The following is a 27,105-nucleotide window of genomic DNA, read 5'->3' on the forward strand; positions in this document are numbered from 1 at the left end:
AGTTAAAGATTAAAGCTACGTTCTGCCCTGGTGTGTCTTTTAGCAATTTCATTTAATTCGATAGATCAATTTTACTTTTATGGCCGTTTTTATTTCATCATTAAATATTGGTAAAAATAATGTAAACAGCCTTTTTAAAAATAAATCGCTAAACTGAGAAATTTTAAGAAAATGAAAACTATAAACAAACAATAAAAAAAACATTTGTATACATTAATTATAATATTTACACTGATTAATATTGTAATAAATCGTATGAAAAATAAAGCAAGTCGTAAAATAAGTTATAAACTATTTTTATTTTATGACATACCATAAATTGAAGTTCAAAATTCCAGGTTTTTCCAGATTTATATCTAAAATTTCTCAAATTTCAAAAAATTATACTTTTATATAAGATATCATGTTCAACTCTAAATTAATTAAATTAATAAATTAGTTTTTTAAAAATTTCATAATTATTTAATTAATTGTTTCAGTGTTGCCAAAAATCTTATAAACCTTGATTTTGAGACTTAAGGCTAAAAAACCTGAAAATTTTGGAAATTTGAGAAGTTTTTGAAACAAACCTGGAAAAACCTGGAATTTTGAAACAAAACCACTAAAAAACCTGGAAGGACCCACATTTTGATACTTTAGGCTAAAAAACCTGAAAATTTGGAAACTTGAGAAGTTGTTGAAACAAACCTGGAAAAACCTGGAATTTTGAAACAAAACCAATAAAAAACCTGGAAGGACCCACAATTTGATACTTTAGGCTAAAAAACCTGAAAATTTTGGAAACTTGAGATCTTGTTGAAACAATCCTGGAAAAACCTGGAATTTTGAATCAAAACCACTAAAAAACCTGGAAGGACCCACATTTTGATACTTTAGGCTAAAAAACCTGAAAATTTTGGAAACTTGAGAAGTTGTTGAAACAAACCTGGAAAAACCTGGAATTTTGAACCAAAACCACTAAAAAACCTGGAAGGACCTGGATTTTGTTACTTTAGGATAAAAAGCCTTATAAATTTTAAAATTTAAAATTCCTGGTTTTTCTAGGTTTATTTCCAAAACTTCTCAATTTTTAAAAACTATACTTTTATATAAGATATCATGCCAAACTCTAAATTAATTTAATTAATAAATTAGTTTTTAAATAATTTCAAAATTATTTAATTAATAGTTTCAGTGTTGCCTAAAAACTTATAAACCTTGATTTTGATACTTAAGGCATTTTTTAAATTTATGAAGTTTTGGAAATGAACCTGGAAAAACCTGGAATTTTAACAATTTTAACTTATTATTAGAAAAATTTCGATTCGACACCAAAATCTATAACAAATAAACTTTTATTTTTAAATAAATACTTTAAAACTTTATATTATTATTCTTTTATTAATAACCGCATTTAAAGTAGCTTTACAGCATCTTTTTGATGTTTATATACTATTTAATACAGTTTCTAAACTTTAAACTAAAAATAGTCTTAAAAGTAAGCTTTGAAAATCCTGTGAAAACATGCCAAACACATTTGGCAACCCTGTTGTTTGGAATTTGAAATAAGATTGTGGTGTGATACACTAAGGCTATTTAATAATTAGAATTAATTTAGAATTTAATGGTTGCAAGTTTCACGAAATGTAAAGAATTTATTCTCTGTCCATCCAAAGTTTGACAACTATTAATTATTGGTATTTTTCTCTATCAATAAATATGTTATGTAAATATAATTTTATATAGCAGTTTGATAATTTAAACATACCTTTCTTGATTTCAAAAATTAGAAATATTTCTTATATGTGCCTAAAAAAATTCTAAATATTATTAAAAGTTTTCCTATTAGTTTTTTAATTACTAATTAGTTTTCTATTTAGTATATTAAAAAAAATACCATAAAGTTTTACCTGAAAAGGCATAAAAATGAAATTAGATACAAAATATCTATTATATACAATACTTTTATACTATAACATAAATATAATCGAAATATTTGTAAACACACGTTTGTCTAACAATATTTCTCTTTAAGTATGTTATTTTAAACATCTGATTTTATTATTTGTTTAGGTAACTTCTAATAACTTTGATAAAAAAGACAAAATGAAAGTAAAAGACATCACTCCTGAAATATTGGTCAAGTTCATTGAGAGCAATAGTTTAGAGTTAGATGAAAAAAAAGTATATGATATTGCTAAAAAATATGTTAATGCTACATTTAGAAAAACAAGTAAAACTAAAAATCAGGTTTATAATGTGAAATATATATTGGAAAAAAACTTTGAGAAAATTTCTAATCTTTTGAATTTGAGATCTTTATGTGGGGGTAATGAACACGAAACCACTGAGGAAGACAGGTTGAAGCCATAGAAGAAGCTCAAACTAAAGCTGCAAAGGAAACACAGATTGAAGCCATAGAAGAAATGCAAAATGTAGCTGCAGAAGAAACAGAGATTGAAGCCATAGAAGAAATGCAAAATGTAGCTGCAGAAGAAACACAGATTGAAGCCACAGAAGAAACTCAAACTAAAGCTGCAGAGGAAACACAGATTGAAGCCATAGAAGAAATGCAAAATGTAGCTGCAGAAGAAACACAGATTGAAACCACAGAAGAAACTCAAACTGAAGCTGCAGAGGAGGTTTATAGAATAATTGAAAACTTTCCTGAAATTTTTGAGATTATAGTTAGAAATAGCCAAGCGTATGATTCGTTGGGAAATTTTTCTAGCTCGATTCAAAACTTATTATACGAAGAATTTAATAAGATTAACTATGCTTGCCCTCTTGCATTTATAGAAAAAAAGATTAAAAAACAAGGTTATTGTAAAAACACATACTTTAAGGCAAGATGTCTGTTTTCAACTTGTTGTGCGTACAAATTTTAGTAAGTAATGAAAATGAAAACAGTATTACATTTCTGGTCAGTCAAATTGGTACATTAAAGCATTTAACAAATGAAATACAAAGACGTCCAATAACCGGAAATTTAAGAAAAAAATATGAAGTAAACAATTCATACAAAGAATATATGACAAACTGGGCTGATAAAGCTAATAGTAAAGAGATTAGTGCGGGAAATTTAACAAGAGTACCTAAAGCTGGTACTCTTCGACAAATTAAATATGAGAAAAAACTGTTTGCTCAGCTAGATAAAGATCCCTTTAGGGAGCTTTGTCTATTACAAGAAGACGTACATAAAGATTACATCTGCCTTCTCAGTAAGCTTCCTTTTAGTATTGTTGGCCAGAAGAGTGAGGCAATGAAAATTTTGCTGTCAATTATGAAAGTCGATAAGTTTTTAACGTTAAGCTTTGATGCTACAGGGAGTACTGTTGCAAAATTTGATAAATACCAACAACAAATATTTTATCATGTTGGAGTTATTCAAACTCAGTTTGGACCTCTCCCAGTGACTGAGTACTTCACTGACGATCAAACCACTGAATCGCTTCAGACTTGGTTAAATAAGTTCAAAAGAACGTTCAGTGATTTAACCAAACAACGAATTTTTAGAGTCCAGAGTGATTACTGCTGGGCTGAATTGCTAGCCTTGTCAAAAAGTATCAACGATATGCATCTAAAATTTTATTTAGAAAAAGTGTGGCTTTTTTTTTACAATGGAGAAAGTGAGTTTAAACATACGATTATTTACATATGTGCAGCCCATGTTGCACACTAAATAAGTAAAAAACTGAAGACAATTTCAAAAAAATCTGAGGTAAAAATATTGTGTCAACATGGGTTTGCAAAAATGCAAATAGCGTCTTCACTTAAAGAACTATTATTTTATTATAGAAATTTATGTTTTGTACTTTTTCCTGAAAGATCTAATCGTAAAACTAAAGAGGCTTACGAAAATTTAATCGAAAGATTTCAAGGTCTAAACACGATAAACGACGAGCAAGAAAGGGAAGATCACGTAAACAACATGGATTTCTATTTGTTATATAGGAACTTTCAAAACGTATTAAATAATAGTTTTAAACAATACTTTCTTGAAGAACTTGAAAGTGTTAAAGAAGAATTAAACGCCGATAAGACCGGTGAACCTAACAAATATCATCTTCCTGAATTTATTGTTTACTTGAATGACTACTTTATGGGTATTAGTGCGTTGTGGTCAAACATATTGAACTCAAACATTGATAGAAATAGATCAACAAATTCAATCGTTGAATCATGGTTTAAGGTGGTAAAACACAACATTTTTCCCAATCAAAGGAAACTCAGAATAACTGAGTTTATTAATGAAATGTCTAAACAATTGAACGGGAAAATAATGGAGTTCAATACTCTTTCAAGTACCAGAAGACTTACAAAGAGTATTAGAAAAGATATTGACAAGGAAAAAGAAAAACAAAAACACCGGTTAGACGCTAGTAAGGCAGAATGGAAGAAGACTGTCAAAAAAAATGATAAGACGTATTTTGACCAAACCACAAGGTTTCAAAATGATCAAGTGAGTTTTTTATTAAGTTTATTTCTACAATGAAAATATAAATTTGTATTTCATATAATTAACAACTTCTTAATAATAGGACTGGCGGAAAATGAGGGTTCTGCAATCATGGAACAAGTCATCAACAGAAGTAATGCCAATCGTTATTGGGAAAAAAACGTTGTCGAAAAGCTATAACTGTAGAGAAATTTTTCTTAAACTTGAAGATTTTAAAAGGTTTAAACCATTTAATTGGATTGGATATAATGTAAGTTATTTTTGTACAAAATTTTTAAAGCATATTTTTTTTTAATAATTGTAGCTAATGTTATATATATTTTTCCAATTTAAGAGAGTATATAAATTTTTAGTATTTTTCTTTAACTATGAAATCATATTAACGATTTAAATGATATATATTATATTATTCACTACTTTGATAAGCTTAACTTTCAAACACCGTTTGTTAAAAAATATGTTTGCAAAAAACAAAATAAAAATACTATTTGATGTATTTATATGATTTTTATATAAACAGGAGCTGGATTTTCTCTTTTATTGCATTTTACATGAAAGATGTTACAGATACTTTTTTTCGACTTCTCTTCAAGAAATATATGACAACAAACAGTCGGAATGGGAAAAAATCTTGTTGAAAAAAGAAGCGTTAAAAGATTTGTATTTTTCATTTATTAATGTAAACGGTGATCATTGGGTTTTTATTGTTTTAGACTTCACTAAGCGTCAATTTTCTATTTTTGACTCGAGTGCAGGTGTTAGCAATGTAAAAATAGATGGTCTAGCTCGTAATATTGAAAATTACTTGAAGTTCAGAGATGACAATTTAGGTTGTTCATCTTCAAAAAAAGATAACGCAAGTAGTTGGATAGGTTTTGAATGTGAATGTAGTAAGCAGAATGATGGAAACAATTGCGGTATATTTGTTATTGAGGTTAGTTACTATATTTCTGTATTCTTAGTTTCCATTAAGAATATTTTAAAACTGTTTGTTTTTTCAATGTTACATTAGAATAAAAACTTTTATTTTTAGGTTTTATTTCAAAAAACTATGAGATGATTAAAAGTATCTTTATTAGCTACAAGTAGTTTCGTATTAAAAATTTTACAAAAGAATACCAAAAAATCGACATATTTATAAATTTATTTAAAAAAATTTTAGTTCTGTCGAAATGCTGTTTTACAACTAGACAAGGGTGGAGATCTTCGTAGCATGAAGTTGGAAGTAAACAACTCAAAGCTTAATTTAAAGAACTTAAGAATTGAGTTAGGCAAACAAGTTGCTTTTGAATATAGTAAGTTATAGTTAAACTTTAGTTTATTTAACAACTTTTGCATGACCTCATGTTATTTTCGACTTTTGCAGATAAATCAGAAGATTATTGTTCTTTTTGCGGATCGAATGATTCCCACCAGAATTGGGTTCAATGTGAAGTTTGTTTACGTTGGTATCACTATCCAAATTGTTGTTCGCACAAAGAAAGTAATTCAACATTTAGATGCAAACTATGTAGCTAAATATCATTTTCGCAAAGATAATAAGCGTTTTTATTCACATTTATCCTTTTTAAAGATTTAATAAAAACTGTAAATTTTTCGTTAAATAAAATTTCAAAACACTATTAACTTATTTCAACATTTTATTTCATATCTTATGTTCATTTACGTATAAAGTTGATGTTCTGTTTTTTTTCTACGTTCAAATTGTTTTGTAAATTTTTCTTTGAATATGTTTTCGTTCAAACCAGACAAATGCTCGTATAATGTTAAACTATAACTATAGTTAAATATGTTTGCTAAATCAATGAATGTAAGCTAGTAATACTGTCACTAATAATAACTAATAAGCATTTTCAAAGCAATTAGACTTATTTCAACTTTTCATTTCATATCTTATGTTTATTTGCGTATAAAGTTGATGTTCTGTTTTTTTTTCTACGTTCCAATTGTTTTGTAAATTTTTCTTTGAATATGATTTCGTTCAAACCAGACAAATGCTTGTATTATTTTAACTATAATTATAGTTAAATATGTTTGCTAAATCAAAGAAAGTAAGCTAGTAATACTGTCACTAATAATAACTAATAACCATTTTCAAAGCACTTAGACTTGTTTCAACATTTTAATTTCATATCTTATGTTCATTTACGTATAAACTTGATAATCTGCTTTTTTTTCTACGTTCCAAATTTTTTTTATATTTTTCTTTGAATATTTTCTTTGAATATGTTTTTGTTCAAACCGTAAATAAAGTTCCATTAAATCTAGCGGTTGTAAACTTCTTATTTTTTGATAGTAGTTAGTCAGACTTACGCAAAATGATTTATTTATAAATTGTTTGATAATTTAGCTAACTGTTTAGGTCGTTTTAAGTTTATTGAAATTCGTCTGTGGTGGTAGTAAATAAGGTTCCACTAAATCTAGCGGTTGTAAAACTTCTTATTTTTTGATAGTAGTTAGTCAGACTTACGCAAAATGATTTATTTATAAATTGTTTGATAGTTTAGCTAACTGTTTAGGTCGTTTTAAGTTTATTGAAATTCGTCTGTGGTGGTAGTAAATAAGGTTCTATTAAATCTAGCGGTTGTAAACTTCTTATTTTTCGATAGTAGTTAGTCAGACTTGACGCAAAATGATTTATTTATAAATTTTTTCATAATTTAGCTAACTGCTTAGGTCGATTTAAGTTTATTGAAATTCATCAGTGGTGGTAGTAAATAAAGTTCTATTAAATCTAGCGGTTGTAAAACTTTTTTTTTTTTGACTTAGTTTTTCTTTGTTAATGATCAGAAGGTCGCGGGTTCAAATCCAAGTGGTGTCGTTTTTTTTTTTTTTTTTTTATCATATTTAGCTTAAAAAATGATAAATACTAACAAAAAAATTAAATACAAATTCAAAAAACCCGACAAAATTAACTATTCTTTTCACAGCATGGTTATTTGATGCGTTTCAGACATATTTCAGTTGAGTTTTTAATTCGATATCCTAAAAATTTTAAAACGATTCCAATGATTAAAATAGGTTTTCATCAAATCTTTAATGTTTGTAGATCACTTTAAAAAAAAAATTATAAAAAAATATAGAAGTACAAGCATATTAAAAGCTTTTAAAGTTGGTCTATTTTCATTTTTACTATATGCCACAATGATACACATCTCCTCCCCTAGATATCAATTTTTACTATCATGTACGTTTACATAGTCGTTTTTTCACTGGTCAGTTTTGTTTGTTTATAATTAGCGTTTATTTCTTGGTTTGTTATTGTATGTGTTTTTTTAAATATAAAACTAACATTCATTATACAAATTCTTGTTAGATGGATTTTTATATAAACCTATTTGTTTTTAAGGTTTAGTGCGTACCTTACGCGTGTGTTTACTGCTATTTAATTTCTGTCTCTGCGGGTGCGTACCTTACGCGGTTGCGTCACCTTTAAAAGCGTGTACTTAATTTATATTGCTACTGTAGCTAAGCTACTCAGATATCAATTTGAAAAATTTTACCTTAAAAATTTTACCCTGAAAAGAAGCTTAAACTTTTTTTGACCGGTGAAATTGACCAGTGAAAAAACGACTATCGTACGTTTACATCTTTCTTGTTGCTCTTTTAAGAGCAACCACAAAAAATGCAATATAAAGTTCTATAATGACATAAAAAGGGAGAAGTCTTAGAATTGCAGTGAAAAAGAAAAACATTTCTCATCTTTAAATATACAAATAAGAGTAAACACAAGTATAAAACAATAACTGTAAATCATACTATACTTAAATAATATCTGTAAATTTTCTTTGTATGTGCTTAAAGTTATTAAAAAAAAAGTACTTCTTATATTTTATTACTCAATTATGATTGCTAATTCTCATAACTATAATTGTTGTAAAGACTTAAGGCAATGATATATCCACCTAAGAAGAAATCATTCTTTTTAATAAATATGTTTTAAAGAAAACTTAACGAATACCTAATAAACTTGACATAAAAATAACTTAAGGGCATAGGGGGGGTAAACACCCTTTTTTGGTTTTTGATCTTATTTTATATAGTTGTTACTAAGCTACAAGATGCTTTTTACAGATTTTAAAGATTCAAAATAATTTTTTAGATATAGCCGGTCAAAGTCGGAGGCTACAATAGGATCCTTATGGGAGGCGCAAACTAAAACAGCAAATAACTAGAAATCACTAAAAATCTATCTCCTCCTACATTTTTTGAGATAACTACCTCAAACTTTCAGGAAATTATCCTTGCAATATTTAGAAAATTCTGTCGGAACAGAATTTAAAAAACTTAAAAAATAAAAACTTTATAATATAAAAACTAAAAAAAAACTGTTTTTTTTGTTTATTTTTTTTATAATTTTTTTTTTTTCAACTTTTTTTAAATTCCTTCCGACAGAATTTTCTAAATATATTAAGGAACGTTTCCTGAAAGTTTGAGGTAGTTATCTCAAAAAACGTAGGAGAAGATAGATTTTTAGTGAAACAGTCTATTTTTGCCCGTTTTAGTTTGCGCCTCCCATAAGAAACCTATTGTTGCCTCCGACTTTGACCGGCTATATCTTAAAAATTATTTTAAATTTTTAAAATCTGTAAAAAGCATCTTGTAACTTAGTAAAAACTATATAAAATAAGATCAAAAACCAAAAAAGGGTGTTTACCCCCCCCCCCCTATGCCCTTAACAAATATCTAACAAATTTAATAAAAACAAGTTTGAAAGTAAAACTTAAATTATATAGTAAACTTGATAATGGATCAAGAGAAACATTTTTTGTATAAGTTAAAAAAAAAATAATACTGTACATACTTGAAAACTTTTATTACTTGTATAATGGACTCATCAGCTGTCTTTTTATGAATAATAATGTTAATAATCTACTAAGTAAATGAACTTTTCAAATTATTAAAGATAATTAAATGCAGTATTGTACCTTTGTAAAAATAAAAAAAAATCTATTCATCTAACTCATTAATTGATAATAGAGTTTAGTTATGTAAAATTGAAACTATATAAACCTATTTTTAGCCATATAGTCAATGGAGACAAAAAAGTAACACTAAATCCTAAACTTAAAAAACAAAAACCAAGTCATCTTGGCCCACACCCAGTCAAACCACCACCAATGAGCCCAAAAATGGATTACATATATACCAATACCAAAAATTTAACTTAATTGTTAAAAAATCAGGGTTGCCACTCGGTCAGGAAAAGTCAGGAAATCAGGAAAAGTCAGTAAAAATTTACAAAAATTACAAAAGTCAGGAAAAGTCAGGAAAAAATGGGGGGTTTTGAAAAAAAGTCAGGAAAAGTCAGGAAATTTTATTAAAAAAAGTCAGATTTTGTCAGTTTAAACTTACAAAATTCTTCGTTTTCCAAAGCCTTCAAATAGTAAAAATTAATTAAAAGTCCTTAAAAGTCAGAAAAAAATTCCAAAATTTTCCTAGAAATTTACAAAAATATTTAATTTTATTTCCATTGCCTTCATTTGGTATAAATTATTAAAATATCCTTTACAAAACTGCAAAAATTTTCTATTAACATATTGAACAAGTACCCTACTTAAACAAGCAGATTTTGTAAGCTCTTTAGTATTGATGATCTGTAGCAAGGACACTTTCATAGTGAAACTGTAATATATACAAAAGTTAATCTAGCATAATTTTAGAATCAAAGTGTTTTTTGTTAAAGTAAATAATTGAGTTCTTTATAACTAAGCAGTTAGTTTAGTATTTTATGTAACAAGTTAATGTGTATACTTTACCTCTTTATAATTTTTTCAAAGTTGTTTAAATTTATAAAATAAGTTATAAGACAGGTATATGCCAAGATTAAGTTTACTTATTATTTGTATTTTTTGTAGAGTAACTTAAGTTTTTAAAGTATATAAGAGTATATTTATTTGTTACAAGTTTTATACTAAATGATAAGAGGAAATATTTTATAAATGAAAGTAAAAGTGCCAAAAGAAAAGAAATGAAGCCCACAAGTTGTGGCTTGATTTAGAGAAAAGATTCTCTTCAACAAGTGTAGGGGCAGCAGATGAGAGCGATATAAAAACATGAGGCAAATTATTTTAACTGCCAAGAAAATGAAGCGGAAAGCAGTTCAGATGAAGGAAACCGTTTCTTCATTAGATGAAGAGGCTGAAGTGCTAATAAAAAAACAGAGAAAATAAATTTTAGTACATACATTTAAAAAAACAGCATTTAGTTAAGTTCTTTATTGTTTTAATGTTTTAACTGTAAAAGTTCGTTATTGTTTTAAGGTTTGAGTTGTGACAGTTCCTTATTGATTTAAGGTTTTAATAGTAAAATTTCTATATGTCGTTTGTTTATCTAGATACATTTATGCTAGGAAATGCTAAAAAATTGTGTTCCTTATTATTTTAAAGTTTCAACTATAAAAATTTGTTAATGTTTTAAAATTTTAGTTGTGAAAGTTTGTTATTAATTTAAGGTTTTAATTGTAAAAGTTCCTTATATGTCGTTTGTTTATCTAGATACTTTTATGCTAGGAAATGCTTAAAAATTGTGTCTTTTTTCAGACAAGCTGTGTTTATAAGGTAATAATACAAGTATTTTGCTGATAGAGCTGTTTCTTACAAATATCAATCATACACAGATGGTTTAAGTGATGTGCTGGAAGTTTGATGATAGAATTCAGCAAAAAACTGTTGTTTTTTACCTGTATTAAAATAAGATTGAAAGCTTTATATAGTTTCAAGTGTTTGATTATGTATTTTAGAATAAGTTTAATTTATTAGTTTGATTTAGAAAAGTCAGGAAAATTTTGGTAAAAAGTCAGGAAAAGTCAGGAAATTTTTCTTAGCTTGATCAGTGGCAACCATGAAAAATATAGAGAAAATTAAGTTCAACTTCTATGCAGGGTTGCCACTCGGTCAGGAAAAGTCAGGAAATCAGGAAAAGTCAGGAAAAATAAAAAAAATGACAAAAGTCAGGAAAAAATGGGGGGTTTTGAAAAAAATTAAGGAAAAGTCAGGAAATTTGATAAAATAATAAAAAAGTCAGGTTTTGTCAGTTTAAATTTACAAAATTCCTTGTTTTCCAAAGCCTTCAAATGGTAAAAATAATTAAAAGTCGGAAAAAATTCCAAAATTTTCCTAGAAATTTACAAAAATGTTTAATATTTCTAATGCCTTTATCTAGTATAAATCAGTAAAATATGCCTTATACAACTGCAATAGTTTTTTATTAGAATATTGAACAAGTACCCTAGTTGAACAAGCAGTTTTGTATAAGCTTTTTAGTATTGATGAATTGTAGCAAGGAGTTTTCCATAGTGAAACTGTGATATATACACAAAAGTTTATCTAGCATAATTTTAGAATCAAAGTGTTTTTTGTTTACGTAAGTAATTGAGTTCTTTATAACTAATCAGTTAGTTTAATATTTTATGTAACAATTTAATGTGTATACTTTGCCTCTTTATACTTTTTTCAAAGTTGTTTAAATTTATAAAAAAAGTTATAAGAGAGGTATATGCTAAGATTAAGTTTACTTATTATTTGTATTTTTTGTAGAGTAACTTAAGTTTTTAAAGTAAATAAGAGTATATTTATTTGTTACAAATTTTATACTAAATAATAAGAGGAAATATTTTATACAACAAATATATAGTTTACTTTTTTATGTCTTTTTTTTTACAGTTACTTAAGTATATTTTTTTAAATTGATTTTTAATTTAAGTATTCTATATTAAATAGTTTGGGTAGTATTTTATTAAACTAAGTAAACAATTTATATAAGTAAAACATGTTTTAAGTAAATACTTTTTTTTACTAGATATTTAAAACTTCTAGGTTGTTTTACAACTTATATGCTAAGTCTGACTCAAGTTTACTTTTTTAGTTAGATAAATAGCTTTTTACTGGTAAAGAGTAAATTTATCTTTTGTATTAAGGTGTTAGATTAGAATTATTTGTACAGAAAACTATTACTTTATGTATTGGGTTTTCAAACTCAGACTAATCATTGTTTTTTTTTCAGATCAGTATCTAATTTTTTTTTATATTTTAATTATTCCAAAGTTTATATATTCAAAAAATTTGTGTTCTTTATTGTTTTAAGGTTCAACTTTAAAAGATTGTTATTGTTTTAAGATTTTATTTGTGAAAGTTCGTTATTAGTTCAAGGTTTTAATTGTAAAAGTTCCTTATATGTCGTTAGTTTATCTAGATACATTCATGCTAGGAAATGCAAAAAAATTGTGTCTTTTTTCAGGCAAGCTGTGTTTATAAGGTAATAAAACAAGTATTTTGCTGATAGAGCTGTTTATTACAAACATCAATCATACACAGATGGTTTAAGTGATGTACTGGAAGTTTGATGATAGAATTCAGCAAAAAACTGTTGTTTTTAACCTGTATTAAAATTAGATTTAAAACTTTATTTAGTTTCAAGTGTTAGATTATGTATTTTAGAATAAGTTTGATTTAGAAAAGTCAGGAAAATTTTAATAAAAAGTCAGGAAATTTTTCTCAGCTTGATCAGTGGCAACCATGTCTATGTGATTGATTTTTAAGTAAAACAATTTTTAGTCCAGATTGAAAAGCTCCAAGGTAGCTATGATCTTTTAGATTTCTTGAAATTTCCTCCCGTTCTTCACATTCAAGATAGGATAAGGTTTAAGAACCATAATGACTATTTATCTAGGGATATAATAATTGGTCTCTGAAAATTTTGTTGAATGATTGAGTTTTATTTACTCTTGTAAAGTAAGGCTTAAAGAAAACTAGCAAAGTATCTTATTTAAACTTGTGTATAAAAACTCCTAACTCATACTTAAACATATTTTCAACATTTAATTTTTATACTGTTAACACCTTCTTTCCCACCTTTAAAATGAATGCACCTTAATGCTCTGTTTATAAGTTTATCAATCTCAGCAATTTTAGTTTTACTCACCCTACCCCAACACAACAGACCATAACTTACATGACTCATCAGAAGTTGATTAAAGATATAATACAAATAGTTTTGCTTTAGAAAGTACTTAATTTTCTATAAAATACCTATTGTCTCCAATAACTTGGTTTTTACTGCTTCAATATTATCAGACCAATTGAGGTTACTATAAATTTTAACACTAAGATACTTATGGTTTTCTACCTTTAATATAGACAAGTTACCTATTTTTATGTGTAAATTTGTGTTTTTCAATTCTTCTGTTTTACAAGAGTGAAAGAGCATGTACCTTGTTTTATTAAAATGAAGTTTAAGCCTATTGCTGATTAACCATTTTGATAAAATCTAACTGAATTTATATATATATATTCTCAATGATAGGTGTTTAATTTTAGGGTAGTGTATAACTGGGTGTCATCTGCAAAATTCAAGACTTTTACAGTTGTTTTCTTTTGTAAAATGTTGATATAAACTAAAAGCAATAATGGACCCATAACTGAGCCTTGTGGCACTCCATGTCTTTACTTTTACAAGTCAATACATACCCATCAACATCTACTAACTGTTTTCTTTCAGATAGGTATGATTCTAATAACTTGAGCATTTTTCTTCTTATTCCATAATACTCTAATTTGTTTAACAATATTTTTCTGTCTACACAGTGAAATGCCTTACTCAGGTCTAACAAAACTGCACAAACAGCATTACCTTTATTAAAAGAGGACAGTGTACTTTCTACAAACTCTGATAAAGCTAGGGTAGTTGAATGGCCCTCTCTGAATCCAAACTAGAAAGTGTTAAGGACATTAAACTTAGTAAAAAAATTGTACAAACAACTATATATATCTTTTTCAATAATCTTATTTTTGTTAATAAAAGTGATTAAATGAATTGACATTTGATGTTAATGAAGATACAGCTGAAGAAAAGTTTTTTGAAAATCATTAAAAAATAAATTGTATGAAAATTGCTATGTTTAGAAATTTTGATTTTGCTTCATAAGTTAACAAATTTATCAAATCTTTTTATACTGTTTTAAAAAACATAAGCTTATAGATATGCAATAAACTTGCCACTTTCAATTCTGCTAATCTTTTATCTATAATTAACATTTATAAATCTCTTTTGATTAAAACTTTTTAAGATTTACAAATCTTTTGAGAAAGGTTTTAAATATAGTTTGCAAGAGTATACTTAACATTCATGCTCTGAGTTATTTTGAGGTAAAAATATGTTTGAATATAAATATATAGAAACCTAAGGTAAAGGTATAATGGTTTAATAATCTCAGGATGAACTCAGACTACTTTATAGTAACTAATGCTAGTATTTATTCCTGAATGATTAGTAATTTTGTTAAGATTTAAACAGATGCTAATAACTTATAAAAATCTACAAATAAAATCAATATGTAAAAATGTAGGTAGAACCTCTAAATCAGAGTTTCCCAAACTTTTTTCAAATGGCCCCCTTTGAATAAATTAGAAAAGCTATGACCCTCTTGTACCAATATTACTTAAAAACTACCATAATAAAAACTAAAGACCTCTTTTTTTGCTTTCTATCAGCAACTCCACAATATCTAGGGCAAGTTTCAAATTATGACCTCATGGACCTCCTGGTGGCTCCTTTACTGATCATGGCCCCCTGAGTATCTGTCATGGTCCACTTTGGGAAACCCTGCTTTAAATAGTTTTAAAACATTTAAAACTCTTAAATTTTAAAATTCACTAAAAATCTATCTCCTCCTTCATTTTTCAAGCAATCTTCTCTAAATTTTCAGGAAATGTTCCTTATTTTAAAAGATAAAAACATTATTTATGAATTTTAATATCTTGATATAAATAAATTATCAAAAAAAAAAATTCAAAAAATTGTCCAAAGTAACTCTTTTTAGTATATTAAACATCAGACTATATTTTATAATAAATAAATGAACACTCAATTTTTTATTTCCAATATATTTCGTCAAATTAGGGAAATTACAATTGAAACAATGCAATAAAACACAACAAGTAAATATACAAAAATTTTACAAATTAGTTAACCAATCGATTAAGTAAATGTAAATGTAATCAACAAAAATGTAATCAACAAAAACTTAAAAAACCAACACAAAATGGTCTTAACTAAATAAGGCTAAGGTGTAGTCAAATTCTTTCTTTTTACATAAATTTGGTTTATTTAAATGTATTAAAATGGTTTCAAGTCTAATTAGTTCCAATGTATTTGAACATTCTTGCATTACACTGAAATTAGGTAATGTAAACTTTTTTCTACAACTTGGATTATTCACAAGGTGTTCTGCTATTGCAGATTTTTTAATTGCATTTTTAACTGCAACACTCTCTTTGTATTTTTTTTAAATTTTCTTTAAATTTAAATAAACCTAATTTATGTAAAAAGAAAGAATTTGACTACAATTTGTGTTGATTTTTAAAGTTATTGTTAATTACATTTTTGTTGGTTACATTTACGTTAACTTTTTTTTTTATTGTATAAAGATTAGACTGTGAAAGTTTGAAGAAGATTGCTTGAAAAATGTAGGAGGAGATAGCTTTTAAATAAAATAGCATTTTTTTGCTGTTTTTGTTTTCCCTTCCCATAGGGCACCTATTATGCGGCTCGACTTTGACTGGTCATATCTCAAAAAATAATTTGGTTTTTTAAACAATAAAAAACATCTTGAAGCCTAGAAAAAACTTTCTTATTATTTAAGAGTTATTAGATCAACTTGTAAAAAATATGGCTACCTCCCCTATGACCTTAATTTTATACTAATAATACACTATTTATTTTTCTTTCAAAAGCCTAGTAAATTTTAGAAAACCTTGATTTTTTTTAATAAGATATTAGGCAACCTTGCTGTTAGTATTTTACCAGTTTTGTTGAATAACCTAATTTTTATTGATTTTGTATTTTGTTATGATTCAAAGATTGAATTTATGGCTTTAAAAAAATTCTAGATGACTCAGGATAGTTTTTTGTTGCTTAAGGTTTTTTATACTTATAAAATCCAACTCTGTCTTTTAAATGTATGTATATTTTAGTCAATAGACATTAAAATGCTTAATACAGTAAAAAAAAAAGAATTCTTTTAAGTATTAAGGGCATGGAGGGAGGTAAAAACATTTATTTAAATTTGATCTTATTTTATAGAGTTTTAACTAAGCTACAATATGCTTTTTACAGATTTTAAAAATTCAATATAATTTCTGAGATACAGTGTGTCAAAGTTGGAGGTAACAATAAGATCCTTATGGGAGGCGCAAACTAAAACGGCAAATAACCAGAAATTACTAAAAATCTATCTCCTCCTAAGTTTTTTGAGATAAATACCTCAAGTTTTCAGGAATTGTTCTTGCAATATTTAAAAAATTCTGCCAGAAATAAATTTAAAAAAAATAAAAAATCTAAATTTTATAACAAAAAAAAACAAAAAATTTTTTTTTTGTTTATTTTTTATCTAAAGTTTTTAATTTTATTTTTTAAAATTCTTTCCAAAAAAATTTTCTAAATATATCAAGGAACATTTCCTGAAATTTTGAGGTAGTTATCTCAAAAAACGTAGTAGAAGATAGATTTTAGTGAAATAGTCTATTTTTGCCAATTTAGTTTGCGCCTCCCATAAGAAACCTATTGTTGCCTCTACGGGCTATATCTCAAAAGTTTTTTTGAATTTTTTAAAACTGTAAAAAGCATTTTGTAGCTTAGTAAAAACAATATGATATAAGATCAAAGCTTTAAACAATGTTTTTTTGACAAAAATTTAAGGTTTTATGTTACTGCTTATTTACTTACTTACCCTAATTAATAGATCTTTAAGAGTATAAATTTATTAAAGAAAATTTATATGATAAATGAATTATTTTATTGAGAAAACTTGTAATGAATACTCATCAAGATAGCTCTTCTTGTTTTTAGACATTGTGCCTATTAATTATCTAATAAAAATTTGGCAGAAATTAAATAAAACATGTCTAATTCGCCTGCTGTAGGAATTGATTTAGGTACATCATACTCATGCATTGGTGTATTCCAACATGGAAAAGTGAGTATTTTATATTTAACATTAAAAAAATTAAGTTTTTTGAGGTTAGATTTGCAAAATCATTATTAGTACCCTCCCTAGTTAAATATTAACTTGTATATTTACAACTCTCATTATAAATACACAGGTTAGCATCGTTGAAAATGATGAAGGACACTACAAAACTCCATCTTTCATCAGCTTCACATACCCTGAAGTTCTTTACGGTGATGCGGCCAAGATCCAGGTTGAAATGGACCCCACCAACACTGTTTTTAGTTAGTTTTCTTTGGTTGTTACGGTTTATTTTACTGATTGTATGTACTTATGATGGTGTAGGGTGCACAACTATTTTAGGGTGCACTGGCTCCTGACCCTATGATAGTCTCTGATCTGTCTTTTGGCCCTACAACATCCTCTGATCCGTCTCCTGACCTCAACTCAGTCTGTGATCTGTCTGTTGATACCTTCGGCATCCTCTGATCTGTCTGTTGGTCCTACGGCATCCTCTGATCCGTCTCCTAGCCTCAAGTCAGTCTCTGATCCGTCTCCTGGCCTCACCTCAGTCTCTGATCCATCTATTGGCCCTACGGCATCCTCTGATCCTTCTCCTGGCCTCACGTGAGTCTCTGATCTTGTGCTTATGTTTGTAGTCTTGTCGATCTAACTGAAGAAGAACTCTTGTCAATTTCCACAATAGACGTATGTGTTTTTCGTTTGACTAAAGTAGTTTTGTCCTGCCGTAGCGGCATCTCGCTTGCTGTTTTGTTTACGACCAAAACTAACCGACTTCTGATTTTTATACGCCGTACTTGTGACATCATAACTCAGTATTGCGTGATTGCGTTTTGCTTTCCTACCAGCTATTCTGACAGTGTGCTTACATTCGAGTGCGGCTAATTCGACTTCTAATTCGCGTATTTTTTTCTCTGTTTCGCGCCTACACTTCTCACAAATTCTTCTATCGGTGTCACGTCAAAATAACTTTAAGATACTTGGATTTCTGTACTCAATTGTAATTATACTAAAAAATATACACATCTCTTTAGAAGGTAATATACTAGAAAATAAGACGAATTTGATTTTCGCACTATGGTTTAGCTTGTTGATGCAGTTGTACCTACAAAAATTTTTGAATGCGCTAATTGCAACTTCCATATGCGAGAATTCTTCGATAAGACTTAATGAGGAGAGGAATTTCAAGACACTCTCTATTATTTCAAGCTCCCTAAAGGTTTCCCTTAATACGTCATAGTACTGTGTATTGCTTAAAACTAGATACTCGAACCATACCTTAAACTCGCAGGGTTCGTGCGCGTCAGGCTAAGTCAGACTAAAACAGTTTTTTTGAAATAAGTTGAAAAACGTCAGGCTAAATCAGTTTTTTATTTAAAAATTTGAGAATATCAGTTTTTCTCAGTTTAAATGCTTGAAAATTTTTGATTAAAAAAAATTGAGAAGTCTTTTTAAGATCACATTGAGATGTGAATTTATAATTTAAAGGCTTTATACCAAATACTTTTTAAACTAAAACTGTTAGCAGTTTATTCATATATTTTACTGTTTGTTTAAAGTTATTAGAGATATACACAACACTAAAACTTAGCTTTAAGATATAAGTACTAAGTTTTGTGGGAGTACAAATTTTAGGTACAACTCATTTTTCTTTACAAGAACAAATGTTAAAGATTTTTTATTTAAGTTTAAGCTTTTTATATCTGATATGACATCAACAATCACTGTATTTATTTAGAGTTTAGGATTTATATTTATGTATCACTTTTAAGTATTAGTCAAAATACTAGAAAAAACATTTTTTACTTATTTAATACTCATATAAGCGTTTCATTTTAAATTTTAATAAAACACAACAATGCACGTCGTTTTATTATAAATCTTCTGATTATAATGTTTCCAATTAGTGTTATTTAAATTGACCAATTAATTGTATTAGTAATATTAAATTTTTACACTGGTAATAGATTAGATATAACAACTATTTTAAGACTTATCACTGATTTTGTTATGTTAAGGGCATACGGGGGTAAATCACCCTTTTCACAATTTGTCTTATTTTATTGAGTGGTAACTAAGCTATGAGTTGCTTTTTGCAGATTTTTATAGCTAAAAATATTTTTGAGATAAAGCTGGTTGAAGTCAGTAACTATAAACGTACTAATCAAGACCCCCAATACCTAAATTGACTTCTAAAGGGGATTTTCCTTACTTTGAAAAAGTGTCAGGCTAAATTGGTCTCAGTCAGGCTAAATGAAAAAAAAAATCGCGCACGAACCCTGACTCGTACTGTGTTTTCTCAAGTACATCGTGCCTACTTTGTCTTTGTTAATCTCAGCTCTTTACAAATCAATTTTAAGATTAAAATCATAATTTTGTTACAGTATTCTATAATATTTTTGAGATGTCTGTGGGCTGATTCGACTACTCTTATTCGCCTATATCCTTTCCAATGGAAATCTCTCGAGCCTGCTAGGAAGGCTTGGTCACGTCCCCGTTCGATAGCCATTAAGCGGTTAGCTACGCGCTCTTCCCATATACCAGTTGGTAGATGTCTGTATCTAGAGTTTGCAGTAATTTGTAGTACTTACAATTAAGTTTTCTGTAGGCTACTGGTTTGAGAGGACGATACGCGGGTAAATCAGAAATAAATAGCTTATATTTATCTATTTTAAATTCATTCCAGTCAATAACAAATTGGCTGCTACTAGACCTAGAATAATCTATGTCCATAATAACTAATCAGACTCTGATGTATCCTAACTTTAAAGTCTTAATAAAATGATCAACTAATTTTCGGTCACTATCTACAAAACGTAGAAATTAAAAAGAACGTTACGGACTTAATTACGGTTGCGTGCGCAGTGCCCGTGTCACCATGAACCGGTCACACAATGTTGTTACTCAGTTATACGTGGGCCTGGCTCTTAACTGACTTAACGCGCTTATAACAATATCGGTGACGGTTACTTAAGTTAATGTTTAGAATTGACTTAGCTAAGTTATTTAGCTAAGACGATTTGTCAAACGCAAATTAAACTTATACTAGTATTTAAACTTAGCTTAATTAAGTAGTAAGATTGTTGGAATGCTTAAACTACTAGCATAAATAAATCGAATATCAGAACAAACAGCTATGTATTTAAAATGAATAATAATACGACAAAAATCCAACAACTGTACTAAAACAGTCGGAAATACATAGCTCCATGAAAAAACATATCATAAATACATCACGGCGGCTGTTAGCGCAACACAACTCCAAGCAACTCAAGCTTACGCGACTAAAGCAAACGACTAACCAGCCATTCGAGCGTAACTCGAGCTCTTTTAAGGTAAATACTTTGAGAGAAAAGAAAGAAAGCTACTTTCGACTGCGAAAATGCCAATAGCATTACAGTATAACTATCCAGGGATATCATTATAATAACGCGTTTTAGTCAGTAATCGCCAGGCCCGCGTATATATAACCAACCATATCCCTCGTATTGGTTCAGTGTAGATTCCGTTTTTAATTGTTATCCCGACTGTGTGTTCTAGAATATTCTCATCTATTCAATTGAGTTCGTGTAAATTAATCATAAAGTGTCTTTTTAATTAAAATTTATTTGTTATTGGAGTTTAATCCAGCGATATCTAAATGTTTCAAGTTTGTGATTTATTATAATTTTATAACCATCATAATTTAAAACAATCAGCTTTCCGTCTTTGTCTGATTTACCATTCACTATTTAGATCAGGGTTTCTTAATATTTTTCAAATTGCCCCCCGTAAAAAAATAAAAAATGCTATTGCTCCCTCCAACAAGACTACTCAAAAAACTTCTATTTAAAAACACCTAAGACTTTTTTTGCTCTTCATCTGATACTTAAGAATATCTAGTGAAAGTTTCTAAATTTTATGACTGCCCAAAATTTAAAATCGCTTTTATAGTTATTTCTCCCGACTTACTAAAATTGCCCACTTTGGGAATCCCTGATTTAGATATTTTGCACGTTTCTATTAAAATCATATAATGCAGTTCTAAGTTTTGGATTGAAATTTTATTGTCAACTAAGACATTTAAAGGTCAATTGTGTTTTTAATTTTGTTGGTTAATTAATCTGCTCTTTGAAGTTGTTTCGTTATCATTACTGTTTAAGATGTTTGCCATCAATATTAACCATAAGTCTTAACCAGTCATTATCTTTTAGATTTGTATACCACTAAACAGTAGGTACAAAGTTTAAACCATGTGTTAGTAAAACTTAACACTTATTGGTTATTTTTCTATGATTTTTAACACTTATTGATATTGTTTGTTCTAAAATACTTTATTTAAAATTTATTTGATTTTTCTTTTAGATATTTATATCTTTCCTAACTTTTTTGGTTTTTAGCTGCTTGTTTAATTTTATATTTAAGTTAATGATTTGAATTTTTTGTTTGTTGAATAAAAAGTTAAATTTTATAGCTTTTCTTATGTTTGTTTTGTAAATGTGCATAACTTAATTTACCTACTGTACCTTCTGGTAGTTTGTTTTCTTTTTGAATTGCGATTCATAGTTCTTAATAACAACTTGTTGTATTTTAGTCTTTAAGTTTTTTTGTTTAATTAGAAGTAAGTCTTGCTCTACCTTTTTTGAAATTTGATTGTAGTATTACATTTGTTTTAATAGTTTGTTGCAAAAATATGTTTAGTTCTTTAAGTTTGATATAAAGTGCTGTTTCTTTTGAAATGTGTTGAAAAAAAAATAAATTAATTTTGTTACAATTAAAGATTTTTATCGTTTGTTAATTTGATATTTTCTCTTTATATCTAACAGTTTACAAAAAATGTTTTTTGTTAAAATGTTTAAGCTTATTTTATTTTGAATTTTGTTTCAAAAAATATATTTAATATTCATCGAAAATACTATTACTTTAAGATAAGAAGTTTGTAACGAACAGTTTCTTATTAAGATAGGAATTTAAACTTTTTTAAAGTTTTGTTTTAGAAAGGTTTTTTACCTGTATTTCATCGATAAGAACAAATGTTTATTTACAACAATTTACATCAAATAGTTGCTTACTAAAAATAGTTTTTATTTTAAGGTCTATATCGAAAAAACTTTTACTTTCGATTTCATTTGTTTAAATTTCCTTTTACATACAAAATAATTAATATATTATACTAAAAACCTTCTACCTTTTAATAAATTAATTCTTTACTACTTTAGTAAATCAAGTTTTGATTTACTACTTCAGAATAATTTTTTTCTCTAATTTTAGTTAAGTTGCAGAAATGTGTTTTAGTTCTAAAAGCTTATTGACAAAGAGTTTTGAACCTGAAAGTGTTTAAAATTTTATGTGCATTAAAAGTAAGTAAAATTTTATAAACAATCATTTGATTATTTTAATTACTTGATGATGCGTAGAAAAATCACAAACAAATGTTGACTGTGTCGTAGATAGATTTGAGCGTTGTTTTCAATATATAAATATTGTTTACTTTGAGAAACAATATGTGAAAATATATATCACCTACTGAAATTAATATATACTTTTAACTGTTTAAATATAAGACTTGGTAGTTACACAATTTTAACATTCTAGGTACCAATCGTTTAGTCGGTCGCAAATTCAGTGACCTTGATGTTCAAGCTGACATGAAACAATGGACATTCAAGGTGGTGAATGCCAATTCAAATCCTAAAGTTCAAGTGAGACACAAAGTAAGTAAGGTTTTATGTATATCTCCTTTTTTTAGTTTTACTTTAAAATCTGAAGGTCCTTAAAGGTAAAACAGTGTTAGTTGAGTAACAATTGGTAAATAAATTTTTAGTAATTAAGCTATTTAGTATAGATCATTTTAGCTCATATAGCTTTTCAACTTATGTAAAGTCACCTCTCGCGAATCTACGCACTTGTTTGTTACACACTCTCGTTTAGTTACGCATTTTAGAATTCTCAAAAATACAGAAAAAACTTTATTATTGTAGTTTTGATGCAAAATCAGCAAAAGTTTTCTAAAAACCACAACTTAAGAGTTTCATATAAGGTATGCAATTTTTGAAGAAAATTTTAGCTTGTATACATAACTTTATAGTTCAAGTATTTGTTAAAATTAGTTTTAATGGACGCACTTAACAATAAAACTGATATTTTGTTAAATCGATTTTATATTTTAAGTGATTATCTTATTTTATAAGCACAAAACAATTAACTATGCATTAGTAAAATAAAAGATAGTAAGTATATATTTATCTAACTATATAAAAACTATAATTTATACAGCTGTTTCATATATGAAATATAAAGTTTCATGTACTCCTCAGTAAGCTACAGTTTATTATAATAGTAAACAGAAATTTAGATTTTGAAAATTTTTATAATAATTGTGACGTAGTAATAATACAGTTTATTGTACAGTTTGCTGAATTTGAAATAATACGCTGTAGTTGTTAATTTATGCATTTTAGAAAAATGTTTTAAGCTATTAGAAAATTAGCTCAAATTTAGTTTGTCGAGCACTATCGACCAGAACTTTTTATAAAACCTTTAATAGTAAGTATATATATACTCTAAACAAAAAAATCAGAAGTTAAAATATTTTTAAATTTACCCTTTAGGAATAACATACACAATTGATTCAAGTATTATAAACTTGACCAAGTCGTGACCTCACACTGCAAAAAACAAAAAAAAAAAGTCTAAAGCAATTGACAAATTTACAAAATAGTATTTTTAAATCAAATATAATAAAACAGCCAATATAGTAGGTATAGCTGCTACCTCTCGTTTAGTTACGTTTTCTCGATTAGTTACGCACTTTTGCTGTGAACACAATGTGTTTAGATTCGCGAGACGTGACTGTATGTATATCTATAGTGAAGTATCATGAAAAAATCAATATTTTCATTATATCTTTACACCAAAATATCTTTCTGCGCAAGAAAAATTCAAACATTTTAAAATGTTAATTAAATATCTTGTTATTCTAAATTGTTTTCTCTACAGAATGCGGAAAAAAAATTCTTCCCTCTAGAGCTTAGCTCAAAGATTCTTCTCAAGATGAAGCAGACCGCCGAAGCTTACTTAGGTAAGACCGTGACCGACGCAGTCGTCACTGTCCCTGATTACTATAATAACCACCAGCGCGAAGGGATTTCTTTATGCGGAAAAGAATGCGGATTGAATGTCAAACAAGTATTACACGGTAATCAGGCAGCAGCTATTGCAGCATGTTGTAAAAAGACATACAATGACAGAGAAAACATGCTCATCTTCAATCTGGGTGGAGGCTCCTTAAATGTTACCATCTTATCAATTAAAGATGGTATTTTTGAAGATAAGTATACTGCTGGAAATAAACATCTTGGAGGTAAGTAACTGAATATATTTGTTTTGTATTATAAGTATAAGATACTAATTATGAGTATATACTTCAATTAATTATTAAACTTTAAACTTTGTTTTGAGTTAAAGTATGATTATTAACATGGATGCAAAACAAAAGTTTTGTTAACAATTCCCATTATAACTGTAGCTTAAGAAATCTATACCTTTTTAAACTTCCTTATGTAATTTAACCAAAATTATTCATAAAACCAGGTGAAGATTTCGACAACAGGCTCGTCGACCACTTCATCCAGGAGTTCAAACGCCGAAACAACAAGGACATCACCTCCAACAAGAGGGCTCTTCTTCGTCTTCGCACCGCCTGCGAACAGGCCAAGAGAGCAATTTCCTCGTCCGCCCAGGCCAGAATCGAGATTGAATCTCTCTACGAGGGAGTGGACTTCAAAACCAACATCACTCGAGCTCGTTTTGAAGAACTCTGCCGAGACCTCTTCCGAGCCACCCTTGACCCAGTCAAGCAGGCATTGGATAAAGCTAAAATTAAAAAGAACGAGATAGACGATATTGTACTTGTTGGAGGCTCCACCCGCATCCCGAAGATCCAGAAGCTATTGAAAGAATTCTTTAACGACATGGAGCTCAACAAGTCCATCAACCCCGACGAGGCCGTTGCCTACGGTGCTGCTGTCCAGGCCGCCATCCTCAGCGGAGACACCAGCGAGGAAGTGCAGGGTATACCTCCATTGCACGTCGCTCCGCTCTCACTTGGAATTGAAACTGCTGGAGGTTTAATGAAAACCATCATAAAGCGAAGTTCCTCCATACCATGTAAAAATTCAACAATTTGCAAAAGTTTTTTGGACAATCAAAAAGGAGTGCAACTAAAGGTGACATATTTATTATAAAGTTTTGATTAAATTAATTTTAAAATTTAATAACTACCATTAAAAGTGCCGAGTTAAAATATTTTATTGTTATTAAGTATTGAAATTTTAGTCTAAATAACCATTTATTTTCAACCAAATTTTTCTAGGTTTTTGAAGGTGAACGTGCCATGGCCAAGGACAATAACTTATTGTGCTCGTTCAGGTGTTTTGGACTAGAAACAACCCCTGGCACAAGAGCACAGATCGAAATAATCTTCGACTTTAGTGCAATAGGTGACCTTATAATCACAACCCGCGAATTAGCATCAGAAAATACGAACAGGATAAGAATTGGATTGTACAACGTATCCTACAAAGGTGGTTTAAACTAATATTTGATGTTTTTTTTAATGTATTAATCGAAGTTTAACTTTCGTTCTCCTGAAAAACATAACTTATTACAAACAAATATGATTTAACCTTATGACTAATAAATATAATTCATTTATATTAAAAGTTAAGTATGGTAAAAGTTTGTCTTTCTCCAGGTCGTCTCAGCAAGGAGGACATCGAAAAGATGATCAACGACGGCGAGAAGTACAAGGCCGAGGACGACAAACAGAGAGAGCGCGTGCAGGCCAAGAACGAGCTCGAGTTGTACGCCCTGAATGTCAAACAGTCCGTCGAAGACGATAAGGACAAGATCAGCGACGAGGACAAGAACGCCGTTGTGAACAAGGCCAAGGAAGTGTTGGAGTGGCTCGACAACAACCAGACCGCCGAAAAGGATGAGTACGAGCACCAGAAGAAGGAGCTGGAGGGAGTTGCCAACCCGATCATGATCAAGTTGTGCCAGGATGAAGCAGGCATCCTCTACATTAAAGATTGCGTCATAGTGAAGGAACAGATTCAATCCTTACAACAAAGGGTTGAAAATTATAAACACTTTGGATTGAATCACTACAATGATATTCTTAGCCAGATGACATGTTGGCACTATGAAATTCATCGTAGTGAATTTATAACAAAAATAAAAAACTTTGAAAATTTGAAAACAAAAATTTCCCAGCCGTATTGGAAAATTTGTGGAATTGTTCTTGATAAATTGGCATCCAATGGACTTTGCTGTGGCCCAGACTTAATAATCAACAGAAGACTAAAGTTAAAAGAATTAGAAGATCTGATGAATGAACTTTTTAGTGAGTTTTATTAATATTATTAAAGTTTTAAAACCTGAGCTGCTTAAACAATACACATGAAAAAAGAAACAAACAAATTACATTCAATGAAAGATAAAAAACTAAACATAACATAGTAAAAAATTACAAACAAATAGTCTTGTATGATCAAATACAACTTAGTATGCACAAAAAACAAAACAAAAAAATCTCCATATAAAAACTTATGTGTTGACTATAAAAGATTACACACTTACAAAAATTATATATAACAATTTATAATATGTAGGGGAAAGGCGTAGGGAAGAAAAATTATTCTTAAAGATACTATTAATT

General features: G+C 28.3%; 1 protein-coding gene across 1 annotated transcript in view; it reads left to right on the forward strand.

Moving 5' to 3' along the window:
• The first annotated feature begins 2,085 nt into the window (after nucleotides 1-2,085).
• The window catches only part of LOC145836597 (uncharacterized), a 41,460-nt gene continuing 16,440 nt past the window's right edge, over nucleotides 2,086-27,105 (forward strand). The window contains exons 1-12 of the mRNA XM_082944392.1: nucleotides 2,086-2,163; nucleotides 2,388-2,621; nucleotides 3,377-3,608; nucleotides 3,984-4,441; nucleotides 4,521-4,583; nucleotides 4,959-5,372; nucleotides 17,539-17,668; nucleotides 22,980-23,098; nucleotides 24,384-24,747; nucleotides 24,978-25,612; nucleotides 25,759-25,969; nucleotides 26,140-26,790. Of these exons, the coding sequence (XP_082800518.1) occupies nucleotides 2,086-2,163; nucleotides 2,388-2,621; nucleotides 3,377-3,608; nucleotides 3,984-4,441; nucleotides 4,521-4,583; nucleotides 4,959-5,372; nucleotides 17,539-17,668; nucleotides 22,980-23,098; nucleotides 24,384-24,747; nucleotides 24,978-25,612; nucleotides 25,759-25,969; nucleotides 26,140-26,790 (3,589 nt within the window). The remainder of the gene's footprint in view (nucleotides 2,164-2,387; nucleotides 2,622-3,376; nucleotides 3,609-3,983; nucleotides 4,442-4,520; nucleotides 4,584-4,958; nucleotides 5,373-17,538; nucleotides 17,669-22,979; nucleotides 23,099-24,383; nucleotides 24,748-24,977; nucleotides 25,613-25,758; nucleotides 25,970-26,139; nucleotides 26,791-27,105) is intronic.

The sequence above is a fragment of the Thalia democratica genome, chromosome 1 (genome assembly GCF_965202585.1).
Source record: "Thalia democratica chromosome 1, ktThaDemo2.hap1.1, whole genome shotgun sequence".
NCBI lineage: Eukaryota > Metazoa > Chordata > Thaliacea > Salpida > Salpidae > Thalia > Thalia democratica.